The 18,716-nt window shown below is 39.7% G+C and overlaps 1 protein-coding gene across 5 annotated transcripts in view; it reads right to left on the reverse strand.

Moving 5' to 3' along the window:
- Nucleotides 1-18,716, reverse strand: part of LOC113589171 (liprin-alpha-3-like) — a 54,131-nt gene that overhangs the window by 18,965 nt on the left and 16,450 nt on the right. For all 5 annotated transcript variants that reach the window (XM_027028682.3, XM_081696079.1, XM_081696078.1 and 2 more), the window contains 18 exons: nt 17,204-17,278; nt 15,464-15,523; nt 14,945-15,019; nt 13,984-14,076; nt 13,827-13,879; nt 11,682-11,775; nt 11,064-11,189; nt 10,418-10,501; nt 9,954-10,085; nt 8,590-8,652; nt 8,401-8,480; nt 6,522-6,648; nt 6,182-6,333; nt 2,866-3,115; nt 1,346-1,479; nt 1,081-1,259; nt 629-713; nt 252-333 (listed from right to left, as the gene is read on the reverse strand). In XM_027028682.3, the coding sequence (XP_026884483.3) occupies nt 252-333; nt 629-713; nt 1,081-1,259; nt 1,346-1,479; nt 2,866-3,115; nt 6,182-6,333; nt 6,522-6,648; nt 8,401-8,480; nt 8,590-8,652; nt 9,954-10,085; nt 10,418-10,501; nt 11,064-11,189; nt 11,682-11,775; nt 13,827-13,879; nt 13,984-14,076; nt 14,945-15,019; nt 15,464-15,523; nt 17,204-17,278 (1,944 nt within the window). The remainder of the gene's footprint in view (nt 1-251; nt 334-628; nt 714-1,080; nt 1,260-1,345; nt 1,480-2,865; nt 3,116-6,181; nt 6,334-6,521; nt 6,649-8,400; nt 8,481-8,589; nt 8,653-9,953; nt 10,086-10,417; nt 10,502-11,063; nt 11,190-11,681; nt 11,776-13,826; nt 13,880-13,983; nt 14,077-14,944; nt 15,020-15,463; nt 15,524-17,203; nt 17,279-18,716) is intronic.

Below are 18,716 nucleotides of genomic sequence, written 5' to 3' on the forward strand. Positions count from 1 at the left end.
GCTACAGTGTGATTGATCTGGAGATCTACCACAGGTCCAGTCTGATTGATCTTTAGTTCTACTGCAGCTACAGTGTCAGTGATTTGGAGATCTACCACAGCTACAGTCTGATTGCTCTAGAGATCTACCCCAGCTACAGTGTGATTGATCTGGAGATCTACCACAGCTACAGTGTGAATGATCTGAAGTTCTACTGCAGCTACAGTTTAATTTAAGCATATAAAACAGATTAGCAATGGAACGTTTCCCACCTCCAACCATGTAACCACTGTGGGACCATCCCAAGATGCAAAGGGGAGACCCTGACGACATGCTTCCTCGAGCAGGTCATGTCTGAAAAACAGAGAGAGGGTGAGATTATTGGAGACTGGTTTCCTAACAATCAAGACAATTATCAAATAAATCAATAAAAATCATGTAAGTAGACAAAGTGAGAAAGAAAAAAAAAAAGACTAAAAGAAATCCCTGTGTTCAGCCACTGGGGAAAGTCCTGGAACTCTGGCACTAACAGGGAATTTTCTGCTTCACTGTTGGTGGAATGAATGTGTGTTGTTGGATGAACCACTGAGTGTCGCAGGATGAATGAGTGTTATCTAAACATGTAAGTTGATGAACGTATGAGTCTTACTTCTTCTTGCTGCGACGCTCCTTCTCCAGTGTTCCCAGTTTGAGACTTAGTGGATCAGCTGGGAGGTCATCAGATGGCACTGATGCTGTTTGGATACAAGCATAACATGCACACAAACCTTCATACATTACTAAAAAAACTTTAACTGGACAACAGTTCATAAACTGCTTTATGCAACACTTCATTGCAATTTACACAGTGTGTGGCTGGCAAAGAAGAATGGTCTTGTTTTCCATCTAGCTGCACTTTTTGTAATGGTAATATGGACAAATGTGGGTCTACTTCATGCCTCCATTCCAAAACTGTCATACATCTACATGATGAGCTCAGATTGTTGTAATTCTCTCATACACGAGCTGCTTGAAGATTAATAATGAAACATTCCTTAAACTTATGATCATGCATGAGGAAGACCAGAAGCTCAAGAAAGAACCTCAGTAGAATGTTATCACCTAATGAGGTGGAGTCTCGCCCTGCTCCACCCATTGAGGTGGAGTCTCGTCCAGCTCCTCCCACCCTGCCCTTCTCTTTTTTCCCAAACAGACGGCCAATTGAAGATTTGATACTTTTCCTTTTGCTGGACTTATGCAGAGAGTCCGTACTGCTGCTCACTGCTGAGTCCACAGAGAGACTGAGAGGGAGAAGGCAAAGGATATTTACATCAAGAGAAATGGAAGAAAAACGGAGACAGAAACAAAATCAGCATTTAAACTGTACCTCCGGAAATCCCGTGGGTCATCTAGTCCCGCCCCTGGATGAGTGTGAGTCATCCTGTCCAATCGCAATGCTCGAGGGCCAGATGGAGCTGCAGAGTCTAGAAGGTCCAGTGCCTTCTCATCCTCTTTACCATTCTGGAGGTTAAAAAACATTTTTAATAGCACCCACACACACACACTCACACACTCGCGCACGCACAAATTATATACTATTTCTTGCGTTACTATTTTGCAAAGAATTAGTATTTAGACATATTTTTGTAAATAATACATGTGAAGACCTTCCCAAGGTGATAGATCTTTGGATGTATCTTTATTATACTTCTATATCTAATGTGAAGCATTTTCAATTGCCACTGTGTAGAAAAAGTGATACACAAACAAGCTTGATCCCTACTGTTCGATCCACCATATCCTAACTGTAGCACTAGCAGTTAAACTTGTAACTCCTGTAGGTTATTAAAGATGTTTATTAATGTTTATGAATCTCTATGATCATTCTCATTTATCCCATCTGTTTTTTTCTTGTGATTATCTCTATCAGTCAATACATTATTCCCCATATGATTACTGATTAGCTCATAAACCGTCTATTGTTTGTCAAGCTTGTGGTATTGTTGGCGGCATTTCTGACCTTGGGTAGGTAATTGCTAGTTACTGTCAACTTCAATTGCACCTCAACTTAAAACTTCAAAGAGCCTCCAATTAAGTCTGAATGAACAACTATTAATTAATTATGGCATCATTGTAATGAGCATCAAATTATAAATAAGGTGTTCATAATGCTACATAACCAAGCAAGAAACGAAGAGTTATAAAAATAAATAAATAAAACAAATTAACAACAAAATTAAAAATATGATAACAGTGATAAATGCCTTTGGCAACTCTTTAGAATTTTTACAAAACTTCTGAATGGAAATTCAACATTAGTCCAACCTTGAAACTCAACAATGAGAAGAACCAAGACTCAAATGGGGGGTCCATCCTCCTCTGGCTGACAACTTGAATTTTGTCAACTTGAATCATCAGTTTGGCAACAGAACAGCGAATTTGAATACTTTTCCAAACTTTGTTTTTTACCTGTGCTCTTGACCTGTAAACTCCAGCTCTGAGCACAGCACTAACTCTAAACCCCAGACCATAATGAGGCACGCAAAATATTTCTAAGGAACAGTGAACTCCACATGATGGTGACAAACATATTACAATTTTGAATCTCTACACCTTTCACTACATTACACTGCAGTAACTCAGCTGGAATGTTGTTCAGATTTTATTGCATGTCATTGTCTGTACTTGTTCTGAGCAATGACCATAATATTAATTCTGTCTGTCTGTCTGTCTGTCTGTCTGTCTATCTATCTATCTATCTATCTATCTATCTATCTATCTATCTATCTATCTATCTATCTATCTATCTATCTATCTATCTATCTATCTATCTATCTATCTATCTATCTATCTATCTATCTATCTATCTATCACATATGCACTTCACTAGTTTGCTCTGCTGTATACCTGTGTATCAGGCTCGCGAGCAGGAGAGGACGCTGGGAGCCGGGGTGTTGTGTGACCAGAGCTCGGGGGAGAAGGTGAGGCCAGTGTGGACGACGTGAGAGACGGAGGGATGAACCCCCTCCCAGACCCTCCTCCACCTCCACCCAGAGATGATGCAGGGAGCATCGTGTCATCCAGCAGGACACTGTTCACTCGACTCTCAATTTCCTCAGCCCTCATGTCAGCACTCTCTCTTTCCTCCTGGATCAACCTGCGGGGACAAGCCACTGGTAAATGTAACATTATCCCAGTATCAACCCAATCAAAATGATGCTCAGAACCAAATTTTGGTAAGAATGAAAAAAAAACACAGTTGCTTCCATCTTTGTCCTGAAGTAACTCAACCCCAGTTCTGGTCCAGGGTGAGTTAGAGATTTATTTAGTACTAAGGCCCTGTGCAATGCCCTTACTGTAAGTCCTCTGCCCTCTTTGACTCTGGCCACTTGATTATGAGTTACCCATAATCACATTCCTACATAACCTCACCCAGCTTGTGAGGTGCTGCCAGAGATGTTCAAAAGTCACTTTGTGAGAGTCCAAGACAAGTCTCTAGTCTCTGGGGTATAAGTCTGATTCAAATCCTGAGTTTCTGGGATGTGAGTCCGAATCAAGTCTCAAGTCTGTGGTGTGCATGTCTGAGTCAAATCTTGAGTTTCTGGTGTGTGAGTCTGAGTTAGATTTCAAGTCTAAGTAAACTCCCCGTTAGAAAACTGTTTAGTCTCATTACTAACCATTTCACTCAACCATTTCACTGCGAGTTATACTGTGTATGACTATGTATGTGACGAATAAACCAAACTTGAAACTTGAAACTTGCTGCAAGCATTCCATTGTACAAAAGTAAACCCCTACTGAAAACTGTACACAAGTTACAAGTGTATTTTATTCAAGTAAAACTAAAACCATTATATTTAACCCTAACTATAACAATTATATTTGTCCCATATAACATGTTCTGACTGCTACATGAACATGGCTCGACCCAGGGATGGGAGGAGGAGAACAGTAGGAGAGAGGAAGCTTCTCTGACTAGCATGTGTTTTCCCTCATTTAGAAAGGAAAAGTAGTTGTGGGCAGTCTATGTGGGCAGTCTATTTTATCTAACAGTACTATTATAACTATTCTAACATTACTATTTTAACTGTTATTTTAACAGTGCTATTATAACAATACTATTTTAACTGATATTTTAACAGTGTTATTTTAAGAGTACTTTTTAAATAATCGGTTAGTTTCTTGTTTGTTGCCACACTTAAATTGCAATGGTCAAAGGCTGATCTGTACCTCGAGTACTTCAAACCTCAAGTACGGCTCACCATGCATCAAATCTCATGCCCCTAACCGTAGAACAACCCTAACCTAACCCTGTTTCCATTGAACAACCATACCCCTAACCCTAATCCTAGAACAATGCTACCCCTAACCCTAATCCTAACCCTAAACCTAGAACAACCCTACCCCTAATCCTAGAACAATGCTACCCCTAACCCTAACCCTAAACCTAGAACAACCCTACACCTAACCCAAATTCTAACCCTAACCCTAGAACAAACCTACCTCTAGCCCTAACCCTAACCCTAACCCAATTCTAACCATAAACCTAGAACAACTCTACCTTTAACCCTAGCCCTAACCCTAATCCTAGAACCCTACCCCTAACCCAATACTAACCATAAACCTAGAACAACTCTACCTTTAACCCTAGCCCTAACCCTAATCCTAGAACAACCCTACCCCTAACCCAATTCTAACCATAAACCTAGAACAACCCTACCTTTAACCCTAACCATAACCCAAGAACAACCCTAATCCTAACCTTGTTTCCAGAGGGCTACTCAAGCAGCTCCCTGAACAACTGGAACTCTGAGGCTTTAATTCATTCATAAACTTTCTCATGAACTGATGGCCATTTGTTGTGACAGAAACTAACCTCTAATTACTGAGTCAATGTGTACATTCTAGTATTTACTTTTTCAAAGAAGATAAACTTTTCACACACCAGTAATGGAAGTCTCTTACCACTTTCTTGTTTGGAATAATCCTCTGAAAATTCACCTTCCTCACCCTTAACCCTAAAGGACAGTAGAATCATTTTCCTATGATATCACTGAGATAATCGAGTTATTAGAATTATTGTTTTATTGTCATAGTGCCAGATAAAGTTCGAGATGAGAATTGCTGCCTGTTCAAACCCAGCTGACCAATGCAAACATGCCTATTAGAAATATGTTTTTCTTTTTTTGTATCATTTATTGTTTATATTATTTTGGAAAACATTGTTTTTGCATTTTCTTTTCTATCACATTTTTATTCACTGTCATTATAGATGACTGTTTATAATTGTGTATACTACTACTTTTATATAAACTAGGTACATGAATCAAATTTTACTGAGCTGTATCTTTTAAATAGACATATTAAACATGAAATGAGTGGTTTAGACATTAATAATGCAGTCAGGTTAGTTTTCTTTTTAAAACTATGTGAACAATATTCAAAAGACCATAAGTTATGAAATTGAGACTAAAGAACTATTTAAAAAATTATTTTTCCCTTGGTGTATCCCTCAAGAAGATCTAGTTTGAAGAAAAATAAAATTAACATGAGCCAAATACTTGCAAATCCCAAGGTCTTCAATCAGCAAACACCACAACAAAAATCTTCCCTATTAAGACCAATGGTAATTCAACTAGTTCCATCCAGTAAGGAGTTAGACTAGATCACTAGATGAGCCAGAAATAGCTTGAGTCTTCTTTTATTATTTTCTCCTTTTATTATTATTATTTATTAAGTCATTTTGTTTGTTTGTGTTATCCCACTAAATTTTTATCATTTAGCAGACCTTTTTTCTTCTTTAGCTACAAGGCTGAAATTCCCTACAAGGGAAATTCTTGTCATATAGGCAACTATAATTAGTTGTGGGAGTTTCAGAGAAGGTAGTTAGAGTTACAGAAATGGACCAACATTGGAAACTTCGGATGTCCCTCATTTCAGAATTTGCGTACAAGATTAGGGCAGGAAACCAGCATTTCTGAACAGAACCGGTTTGGGAGAAGACAGGGAAGGTATTCCCATTCTCCACGAAGATCCACTGAACAACCAAGTCATTGCAGTGCAATCCCAGGCATCCAAAATAAGACCTGGGCTCAGCCAGTGATGTGTGATCTAACTTTGGCATGGTCATCACTGCATCCCACCACCGTTCAGTTAGTTTGAAATGTGCTGCCTAAGCAACTGCACTAAGCCTGAATCTGTTCACAGGGGGTCTTCTGCTCACTTGATCTCCTTATTGATAGCCTCCAACTGCTCCTGAAGCATGATGGCAAGTGTCTGTACATCTGTCTGTCCACCAGGAGATATGAGTTCTGAGCCAAATGTCACCGCTCGGTCCTCTTCCTCATCAGAGCAGCCTTCCTCCCAACTCCCATACTACAAAGAGAAATCCACCACATGGAATTATAGTCAGAACTGAGACAGCTGTCAGGGGTCAAACAGGCTGTAGACTACAGACGAATCTTTTTATTGTTCTGATAAATAAAAGGGTGCTGACAAAGAAGCCACAGCAGGTGTAACTGGCTATTCTCTGAAGTGCTTATAGCAAAGAGTGGTGTCATCACCTTGCGCCCACGTTGTGATCTACGTGAGGGGAGGGAGCCCCCTGCTGGCAGGAATGGGAGCTCAGTTGCACTGCCATGCAAAGAACGCCGGAACAGAGTGGATGGCAAAGAGGATGCACTGCCTGGCCTAACACACACACACACACACACACACACACACACACACACACACACACACACACACACACACACACACACACACACACACACACACACACACACACACAGAATGATGTATGCCCCTGATAGGAGGTTAGAATAGGTTCAGGTCACGTGGTTATGGATAGAAACCAACTTATTCAGGGGAGCCCAGATGACATCACTTGACTGGGGCTCAAACTCTGTTGTAAAAAGTGCTATATAAATAATTTGATTTACCTGTGAGCTATAAAAGAGAGCACAGGAATAAGTAAGATACAAGACTTTCAGTGTGTGGGGAGACGGGAGCTCTTTTTCTCTTTTCCCCCATGTGCATCTTTATACTGTTTTTGCCTCCACTAACTAGAAAATTAAAAAATAAAAGAACACTGAACAGATTACACAGGTAGCGAGAGAAGGGGTGGGGTTGGCAAACTAAAGCAAAAGCCATTGGAGAAGGGAAGTCAAAGCTGACTTCAGGTAAGCTGACTTCTCTGTGGCGCCATAAGCTAATGCATACACATATGATAGTTTTATGAGATGGCCAGTGTATTTAGTTGCCAAACAATGGTAGCCATATTATTAGGTATGTCAGGTTGGGGTCATAATAGTCCCCTTACATCCCTGTTTCGAAACTCATCACTCTATTCTGGGCTTATCTTCAGTCATTCTTTTTCTGATTTTACAAGTCTGTTTTCTCCGTTTCATTTTCTGGCCTCTTTTTTTATGTGTTGGTAGGGGCTAGGGAGTGCCCTAGAGGAGTGCCTTAGAGAAGTGCCTTAGAGGACATTATGGGCTGGAAATTCACTACAGTAACACTTCAATTCACATCAAAGTTACTTGGGAGCAATATGAACCAATAATCAGTCAAACTATCAAATAATCAGTGGAATATAAAGGTTGCATCTGTGTCTCCACTGTGCATTAATTAAGACTGTAATTAGGGGTGTGGCTGGAGTTCACCTTCAGGCCTTCTCTTTATTCTTCACTTCTCCATTGCCGTTAGGTAACAAAATGTTACTCAAAAATGTCTTCAAATGAATTCAAAGACAAAATGTTTTGTTTTTTTGTTTTTTTTAAGACAGTGTTGTGCTTAATTACTGCCAATAGATTTTTAACCCTGGACCGATATTACGCTCAACTCTGGCCACTCTGGCAATTTTGTGGTTAACTCAAAGCACTGGGATCTCGAGTCTTTAAAAAAGCCCAGTGATGCCCCTGGTCAATTGTGAGAAATAAATCAACAATTAAGCAAACCTTTTTTTAAAATTTAATTGTGGCCAAAATGGGCTTCCACAGAGTTGTGTGTGCACACGGCCCTTCAGTCTCATGCCCTTTTATGGGGATGGGTGGGCTTATGCTAATTAGCAACAACTGACACATACTTTCAGATTTACAAAGGCAATGGGATTCATCATTATAAAACAGAGACGAGAACAATTCTACAATTTAAGAACACATCATGAACCTGATGTAGACTTAGGACCTTTCTCTAGAATAAATTTTTTAAAAACTTTAAAACTTAAAAAAAAGGAAGATATTGGTGAAGGAGGCCCATTATTATTATTTTTTTATCTATAACCTGTGGTGCGAACAGTCAGGTAAAAAGTATATAGTATTTCTAAATATTTGTATTTTAAACTTAAAAATAAGTGCATAGTAGAGGTTATATGAAGATCTGACTCAAATACTGTTATGGATTATACAATGGTTTATGTATTATAAACTGACTCCATGTTACCTGGACTGGGATGAGCCTGGTCTGCCTTTTAGCTGATCGAGCTCCAATTGCATTCTCTCCAGCTCGGCAATCAACTGATCCTGAGAGAAGAAGAAAGTGATAAAAGAATGGCTGTAATTATGGACTGGTGTTTGTGATGGAGGACAGAAACATGCTGTGTCAGATAAAGAGGAAAGATACGAAAGGTACCTTATTAGTTAGAAGATCATCCTGGATCTTCCTCATGTTGGCCAATTCTTCAGATAGAGCATTCTGAGAGAGTTTAGGTGTGTGAGTATATGTATACACACTACCCGCACACACAGGGAGGAACACCACCGCTATAGCAATATGACTCCCTGAGCAAGATTTACCTACCATAGAAATATGACAATTATAAAAACAGAATCGAACCAACTCAGGCTGTGCCAAGATTAACATTGCAAAGGTAGCAATGTTTATTTATACCCTTTATTCCTACAATTAATGATATTTTTCTTAAGGTTGAACTCTTGAACCCTACCCCGGAACTGTCAGTTTTGCACCCCCTAGAGGACTCTCAGGCAGGCCCGTACTGGTGTCCCGTACTGGCCCATACTGGCATACTAAATTGAATAACTAGTTAGTATCGAACTTTCTTAAAATACAGTCCATATAATTTCTTAGAATTAATATAACTACCAGTTTTCAGCCATGTATGCATCCATTCACCTAAAAATCTCAGGGTAAGCATCTACTGCATCCTCTCCCACCACAGGCCAGGTCATTCTACAGCTGCACAGTCTCATAGAGCATGGAGCTGCACTGGGCAGTCAGGGCCACAGAATGGATCACTGGGACAGACCTCCCCAATCTGGACAGTGTCCATGTTAGCCGACTAAATAAGAAGGCTAGTTGCATCAGCAGAGACACAACACACACTGGACACTGTCTTGCTGAGATTCTGACATCTGGCAAATGGTACAGGGCTATGCAGACAGACTCTGACAGCTATAACTGTATCACACCTCCCTGACTGACTACCCTCTATCACACCTCATTGATTTCCTAGTATTGTACTTCTACTCTTCATCCTGCTGTGTTCATTGGAAATGCTGAGCCACTAATTCAGTGTAATCTATAATGTGTATTTACTCACTCACTGCCCGTCCTGCTATTTATGCAAATCTGTACATTTATAAATATATATTGTTACTTTGGGAAGGTTGTCACCCAAAATATAATTATATACACATGTAATGACAATAAAGGCTTACTATAAAAACAAAAAAATTAAGTATTCTTCTAAGATTAAAGGCTGTTGAGTATTCCTTTAAGATTTACATTTACGGCATTTAGCTGACACTTTTATCCAAAGCAATTTATAATTTTGACTATATATATATATATAATATGTGTGTGTGTGTGTGTGTGTGTGTGTGTGTGTGTGTATGTATATATATATATATATATATATATTTTTTTTTTTTTTTTAATTATTTATTTATTTTTTTAATTTATTTTATTTTTTTCTCCCCCCTGTCTCCAGGAAGTAGCATCTAATTCCTTTGGTGGACTATAGTATATGTGTGTACCTTTTCCTCTAGAGCAGACATTCTCTCCTTCAGGTGGAGCTGCAGTCTTTCGTTAGATTCACACAGCAGCCTGTCAACTGTGTCAGAGAGGCGCTTGTTATGTTCATCATTCATCTTCTCCCTCTGTCTGGCCTGAACAGAAAACCACAGAGAAGGAGTGGGAAAAAACACACACACATACACACAAACACACACATGCACAAACACACAGGTACACCTGCACATGTACACACACCCCAACCCTCTGTACATATGCACATCATATACACAAAAAATGAATAAAGATACACACATACACATGCCAAGTACACAACAAAACGCATACATTCAAAGTACACACTTGTACACATGCACATGTATATACGAACAAAATAAAAAATAACATACATGCACATCACTGCCTATTAAGGGAGTTAAGGTTATGGGGTGTGCAGCTGAGTTAGGGTAAATCACAACTTCCTCACCCTCTGCAGTTCCTGGTTCTTCTCCTCTAGCTGGGCCTCCAACTGCCCAAGTCTTTCCTCAAAGTTCCCATGACGCTCCTCTGCCTAGCAGGGGCACACACATAACGAGAGTGGAAGAAAGAGAGACAGGGAGAGAGAGAGGGAGAGAGAGAGAGGGAAAGAGAGAGGGAGAGGGAGAGAGAGAGAGAGGTGAGAGAGAGGGAAAGACAGAGGGAGAGGGAGAGAGAGAGGGGGGGAAAGAGAGAGGGAGAGAGAGAGAGATTTGTCAGGTCTTTGATGATGATTAGAAGATCTAAAAGCAAGTTTCCCAAATGCTCCATTTTAAAGTTCTTCAAGCCCAAGAGTTCAGCACGTCTTAACCTTAAACCTAGTCCCTGCATGTATCTATGTGCATGTTTGTGTGTAAATATGTGAATTTGAGTGTGAATATATGAGTGCATGTGAGTGCATAAATACATTTAAAGCATTTAGCTGGTGCTTTTATCCAAAGCAACTTCCAATTCTGACTGAATACAACTTGAGTAATTCAGGGTTGAGGGTTTTGCTCAGGGGCTAAACACTGTGTTTAAGTGTATATGAGTATGTATGTGTATGTGTGTGTGTGTGTGTGTGTGTGTGTGTGTGTGTGTGAAGCATGTGCTGGTACCTTATTGAGTGCAGCCACTCGTTGCGCAAGCTGTGCTTCGATCTCAGGCAGTGTTTCTGCTCTCTGTTGCAGCTTCTGTTTGGCTTCCTCCAGACGCTCCTGTATCTGTCGGTTCTTCTCTTCACTCTGAGGGTTCATTCAGTCAAACTCAGCACTCAGTCAGTAGTAGCAATATCCATATAAGTGACACTGTAGTGTTTATTTTAACATTTTTTTATTTGAAAAGGAGCCGTAGTACAAAAATACAACACGCACGCTGCGCGTAGTACAGCTCTTACGGAGGGTAAGTACTCCGATTTCATCTAGTTACTGTTGTGTGCGTTGGAGCAGAGGTTGTAAGCCCCACTTTATGTTTGTGTGTGTGCATTCTACCTGTTTAATAAACAGCCAAGTGTGCAGAAATGCACTTTAGTGCATTCTCATTACTATATCACAGCAATTTTTTAAAAAGTGATTCTTAGTTATTCTTATATATGAATTTAAATCAGTGTTTTGTAAGTGAAGTGACTGATATAGAAATTTAAGTTTTGTGAATACTGGTACTTTTAATGCTGTTTTCAATAAACGTGTTTTAAATCAGTGCTGTGGTGTCTGTGTGTGTGTGAGAGTGTGTATAACCTGTCTGTACAGAGACTCCTTGCTTGCCAACTCGTTTTCCAGTTTATCTTTGATGTCGTGTAGAGACGTTGCTTCACGCTGAGCATTCAGGTACCTGCAAAAAACAGTAGTAGTGTAAACTCTACCACCAACCTAAACACTGCAATGTTGGTGTTGAACTAAATTACTATAAGGTAACTCAGCTGGAATTTGTTTTGTCAAGAAAGTTTTTTCAACAGTTCAGAAGGGCAGGGTTAGGGTAGATGCAGCCTGTACTTAAGTTTAGGTTTAGAGTTAGGGTTAGGTTTTGACAGTCTGCTCAAATCTTTTAATACTGTGCAAAATATTTAGGTCAGCTACTGAATTATGAGCTAATTCTCTGAGCAGTACATGTTTATTTGCAAGTAAAAACTATACAATAAGACAAGCGTACTCCAATAAATAAGAATTCATGAAATCATGTGATAGCTCGGTTAGCAAACCTCTCCTCAATATTTGACTTTCACAAAATAAGTAAAAATGTTTCAAGACACAAACACTAGGACCTACAGATGAAAATCTTGAAGAAGGAACAATGAACATAAGATAGAAACCTCAATGTTAATAAACGTAATCTAGAGAGAGAAAATAACAAACAAAACTAAAATGAGAAGTTTGGAAGAATTTACAGTTGGGCAAATTTAATTGTAAACCTAGCTAAACATAATTTAAACCAAACTGTCTTAGATAGCTTATGACCTTTGCAGAGTTCCCTATTCTGATCCTATCTAAACCCTGATACTGAGTGAATATGTTAATGTTACTGTTAATATTTTCATATAAACAGCAAAGATCTTATAATTAATTTAATCACATTATCTGATTGCTTGATGAATATACGCCTTCTGAATGTTGAGGTAAAAGACGTTTACAGAGTATAACCATTACTGGAAGTCTTTCTGGTATAATTCCAGCCCTGTGTCAGCAACAATGCAGACCCAAGTAGGTCTGTGGGTTTCATAAAAAGGGCCAAAAACAAGTCAAAACCATGGAAAAGAGAAATCTAAAGGCACTGCAAAATTATGAGAACCTAACAATACCACGCCTTAAGGGGAAGAAGAAGGAAAGGTGAGGCTAATGAGGCTAATATTGACAATGCGTCAAGTGTGTGTGTGTGATGAGCTTGTGTCTAGGAACAAAAAAAAAGTCTAGGGACAAGGACATCTGGTGTCCAGTTCATGTGTCACAAGTGAGAACAACAAACCTCACAGACCAGTAACAGCAACTATTTTGCTATTGAGATGTAAGGGAGATTGTTAAGATGGCCTTTTGAGTATTTTAACATCATTTCTTCATATTTTTAATAATACGTTTCAGCTATATAACTATTTCCTCATGGATTCTTTAACAATTTTGAATATTCAGATTATATGAAGCACACATCATGTATGGCTTGCCAAAGATTTCTAAAACTGAAGGTTATAAAACAAACACACACACACACACACACACACACACACACAAACACACACACACACACACTCACACACACTTACACACACTCACACACTCACACCCTGTACCTGCCCCACTCACAATCACCTGATTAGTGCTGCATGTTGCTCACTGACAGCACTTCAGAAAACACTGCTGCAGAGTGTACTCACTGCATTACTGTTCGCGTCACTCCCAGTGTGTGTGTTTTTTTGTTTGCCTCACTGAGCCCTGTACTCATTTTAGCCACAATGATACCTGACAGGAGCTTCCATGTTGTGTAGAGGTAGGTTATCAACTGGTAGTTTGATGGATTTTATATAAAAACATACAAAATGTATAAGATTTAACCCTAACATATTGATCTGTCTGATTTGATTAGTATTTTGCAAATAAATTGGACTCTTTTCCTTACTTCACTAATAGTCGACTCAAAAAAGTTTATTAACCCCTAAGTGCACCTACAGTTTTAAGTTCATTTTTGAACGATTTGTACTTGTACACTTTAGTTATCTGAAACTGTACAAATAGCACAGTAATCATTCAGGATTCAAAGTGAAGTCGACACTTGGGCCAAGACATCCATTCATATCCAGATGTCCAGTATATTCTAGCTAGTGAATGTACCTGCATTTCTTCACTCAGAATGACTACATGAGCACACTGAGCAGGTGCAACAGATGAAACTCTAACCTGCGCTCCAGAGTAGTAATCCTCTCCTCCATATCCTCCTTCTGACAGAGAGCCTGAGAGAGACAGAGACAGACAGACAGACACAGAGACACAGATTTAAGTGCTCAGTGGATTCCTTTAACAGAAGCTGAGACTCCTTGCTGAGTGACTATCTGACCTCTTTTACTTCCCTCTGGAGTTTCTGATTGGCTTCTTCTGATTTGATCAATTCCCGCCTGGCAGTTGCCAGCTGCTCCTCAATCTCCCCAACCTGAAAAATCAATCAGTCATCATCAGTCAGACAGACGGTGCATAGAGAAAATAAGCTGCTGTAAGTTTTCAATATTCAAAAATCTTTTTTTTGTAATATCTTGATTCACATGTAGTGCAAGGGAGTAAATTATAAAGGAAATAAACTGCAAAAGTTTGAGATTTAGGGTGAAGATTATTGGTGAATCTTATTGTATGCCATTCTGTCTTATTCCATGCATCAGGTGCACATGACATGTTATTTCACAGTGACTCTTAACTGAAATACGAGTCTGTGATTAACCAGCAAAAATGGATTTGAGGATATATACCTCCCCCTGGAGGCAGAGACTGTTATATTTATATTTGTGTAGCATTTTAATCAAAATCTCACTGTGTTTTAGATTCTTAGTATTTGCAGATGGTTTAAGGCCATGAACAGCAGACAACTATACAAGCACCATCTGCCCAAAAACTATGAACACTAATCAACACCAGTCAATTAACATCAGTCAATTAATCAACACCAGTAAATTAATCATTTAAAATTATTTTCTAACCAGTCAGTTAACAAAACTCATAAGTATGTCAAATTACAAACACTAGCAGATTTGTAATGAACTACTAGAACAGGAAATGACTGCGCACTCTCATAGTCCATGGTGTTGGGATGTGTTCAGATCTCATGTAGCATTCCCAGAAGCACTAAGGTTAGGGTTAGGGGTTAAGGTTTAGGGTTTGAGCCAGGGTTAGGGTTAGGGTTAGGGGTTAAGGTTTAGGGTTTGAGCCAGGGTTAGGGTTAGGGTTAGGGTTAGGGTTAGGGGTTAAGGTTTAGGGTTTGAGGCAGGGTTAGGGTTCAACATTACTGTTCAGTCTTTTTGCTCTCCCACCTGGCGACACATGATGGCGAGTCTTTCTTTCAGCTGAGCAAGTTCTGCCCTCTGTCTCTCTCTCTCCCTGTCCTCCTGTAGGAATGGACAGAAGGGAAGAGAGAGTGCAAACACAGAGGAAAGAAAGAGAAGAGAGAGGGAGTAGAAACAAGTAAGAGAGAGGAGAGAGAGGGTGATAGAAGTGATAGCCATTCCATTCCTGCACAGGACCTTTACCTATACAGGACTGTTAGGTATACAAGACCATTACCTACACAAGAGATAAAAACAAATACAAGCAGAATGCTTTTCACATTTAAATTGTGCATTACATAATGGGCATTACATTATAATATTTATACGATTTCTAACTTTAACTTTAAACTAGGGATAATTAGGGTGACTAACTTTAACTTTAAGTTAACTGAGAAGTCGCCTTGCATACCAGCAGCAACACACACACCCACACACACTCACCCACCCACTCACCCACACACAACCACACCCCCCCCCCACACACACACACACTAACCCTCTTACCTCTTTCTCGCTGTCCAATCCTTTCTGCCCCCCACTGCCTTGTTCTTTGGCAGATATCACCTATTAAAACAAAGGAGAAAAAACTAAAAGATTGGCTCAATTTTTTAAAGCTCTGTCTCCTTTTGTAGGAGTGTGCAATGTATTACTGGTTATGGACTGGGTAAAGGGTTAGGGGTGTTTTGGCATAATGTGTAAAAAAAAAGAAAGAAAGTTTTTCCTTCTATAACAGCTTGGCAATTTTGCTGATACTCATGAACCACTTAAGCAAGCATCACTCACACCACTTAAACACACAACATCACTTTAAAGTGATATCACAGGTTTAGGTGGTTAAAGTGATATCACTTAAGTGACACTGTAGGCCAGGCAAGTTTATTTGTATAGAACCTTTCATATACAGAAGCAGTACAAAATGCTTCAGACCAAATACAAAAGAATAATAAAGCTTAGTACATCCTAAAATCTATCACCATTGTATGCTTCAGTGGTAAAAATGATGTCACACACTTAAGTGGCAAACGTGATGCTGGGAGTTTAAGTGGTAAGTGTGATGCATGATTAATTGATAGGGATATACATAAGAGGTTAATTTGTAGAAAAACTTCAAAAATCCCAAATGTGAATAGAAATTCCTAATCAATTAAGTACTGCACCGAGCCAGTTGAACTGTTAGTGAACAAACATTTCCTCCTACATATAGTCTGTCTATGTGTGGCAGGTGACAGGTTTATGTTATGGTTAGGCTTAGGGTTTATGTTAGGGTAAGGGTTTATGTTAGTGTTAGGTTTAGTGTTAGGTTAGGGTTAGAGTTAATGTTACGGTTAGGGTTAGGGTTTATGTTAGGGTTAGGGTTAGGTTATGGTTAGGGTCTGTGTTACAGTTAGGGTTAGGGTTTATGTTAGGGTTATGGTTAGTGTTAGGTTAGGGTTAGGGTTTATGTTACGGTTAGGGTTAGGGTTTATGTAAGGGTTAGCGTTAGTGCTTACAAATATAATTTTTCAGCTAAACTGGAAAGTTAACAAAGCATTTATATTTTAGTTTTCATGTGGCACATGATTTATTTACATGAGCTCATTAAAGGAAAGCTAATACAAAGATAATTTTATCCCTAACCCTAACTCTGTGTACTTATCCCTAACTCTAACTCTGTGTACTTATCCCTAACCCTAGCTCTGTGTACTTATCCATAATCCTAACGCTGTGTACCTATCCCTAACCCTAACGCTGTGTACTTATCCCTAACCCTAACGCTGTGTACTTATCCCTAACCCTAACGCTGTGTACCTATCCCTAACCCTAACGCTGTGTACTTATCCCTAACCCTAACGCTGTGTACCTATCCCTAACCCTAACGCTGTGTACCTATCCCTAACCCTAATGCTCCCTCATGTTTTTTGTCTCTCTTTTTATATCCATGTCACTGGGTCTAAATACAATAAATAAGCAACTATATCTCATTGGAAAACCTACATGAAATTTGCAAGGGTATTTGTTTCCATAGGGGGTATTTATTATAGACTCTGTCCTTTTCCTTATAGACATTCCTTTTCATAGGAAGTTCTTTTTTGTTTCCATAACGTGCATTCTGTTTCATAAGGGTATTTCTTTCTATGAACAGCCACGTCCAACACACAGATTGAGCCCTTTCAGGGTGTGTATGTGAATATGTATCCTAGCATGCATACACATGCATTTGTGTGTGAATATATGTGTCTAAGTAATGAGAATGTGTGAGATTACCTCCTGAGTAGACGCTGCTAGCTGTTCCTCTAATACTGCCACTCGTTCCAGGGCAACACGAAGCCTCTCCCTCACCTACAGACAGACACACAGACACACAGGCAGACAGACAGACAGATAAGTAGAATGAGGTACACAGACTTTATTTAACAGCTGAATTTCCAGGTATATTACAAATCAGCTCCACAGGTTTCCTTCCATTGATTTCTTTCTCATTTTTTAAAAATGTTTGTTATTATTATGTAAATTTCTTTTTGCTTTTACTTTTTACAGAAACAACTTATGCCAGTTTCCTATTACCAGCCTACCCTGGGGTCCTAGGAGCATCTGTTTTCAAAAGAACATCAAACTGATACTAAAGAACTAACAACAGCTGCGATCACTTTCCATCATCTCACTGTCGCCCCTCATCCTCTGTGTTTATTTAATCTTGAACACACCAAACAGACTACAGCTGATGAACGACATAAGCTCTGAACCTGCACAAAAGAAAACGCAAAAGAAACTGCTGCTTCCCAAAGGTGCAGGCTTCTCATAACAGTTATAATAGCTTCTCATAACAGTTATAATAGCTTCTCATAACAGTTATAATAGCTTCTCATAACAGTTATAATAGCTTCTCATAACAGTTATAATAGCTTCTCATAACAGTTATAATAGCTTCTCATAACACCTTATAAGAAGTATATAGAGTTCCGAGTGACTTCCAAACAGTCAAATTTAGACTGAACAGTCAAATAAGAAAACACTCCATTGCTGACCACCATCAGCCAAAACAGCACTGAGGACCAACTAGAGCCAATGATGCAGGACACACCACACTGAGTACGGGTGACGGTCTGTTATCAACAGTGTAGGACACATCACACTGAGTACGGGTGACGCTCTGTTATCAACAGTGTAGGACACACCACACTGAGTACGGGTGACGCTCTGTTATCAACAGTGTAGGACACACCACACTGAGTACGGGTGACGCTCTGTTATCAACAGTGTAGGACACACCACACTGAGTACGGGTGACGCTCTGTTATCAACAGTGTAGGACACACCACACTGAGTACGGGTGACGCTCTGTTATCAACAGTGTAGGACACACCACACTGAGTACGGGTGACGCTCTGTTATCAACAGTGTAGGACACACCACACTGAGTACGGGTGACGCTCTGTTATCAACAGTGTAGGACACACCACACTGAGTACGGGTGACGCTCTGTTATCAACAGTGTAGGACACACCACACTGAGTACAGGTGACGCTCTGTTATCAACAGTGTAGGACACACCACAGCGAGTACAGGTGACGCTCTGTTATCAACAATGTAGGACACACCACACTGAGTACGGGTGACGCTCTGTTATCAACAGTGTAGGACACACCACACTGAGTACGGGTGACGCTCTGTTATCAACAGTGTAGGACACACCACACCGAGTACAGGTGACGCTCTGTTATCAACAATGTAGGACACACCACACTGAGTACGGGTGACGGTCTGTTATCAACAGTGT

Source organism: Electrophorus electricus, chromosome 14 (assembly GCF_041902795.1).
Source record: "Electrophorus electricus isolate QZ-2024a chromosome 14, ASM4190279v1, whole genome shotgun sequence".
Classification (NCBI taxonomy): domain Eukaryota; kingdom Metazoa; phylum Chordata; class Actinopteri; order Gymnotiformes; family Gymnotidae; genus Electrophorus; species Electrophorus electricus.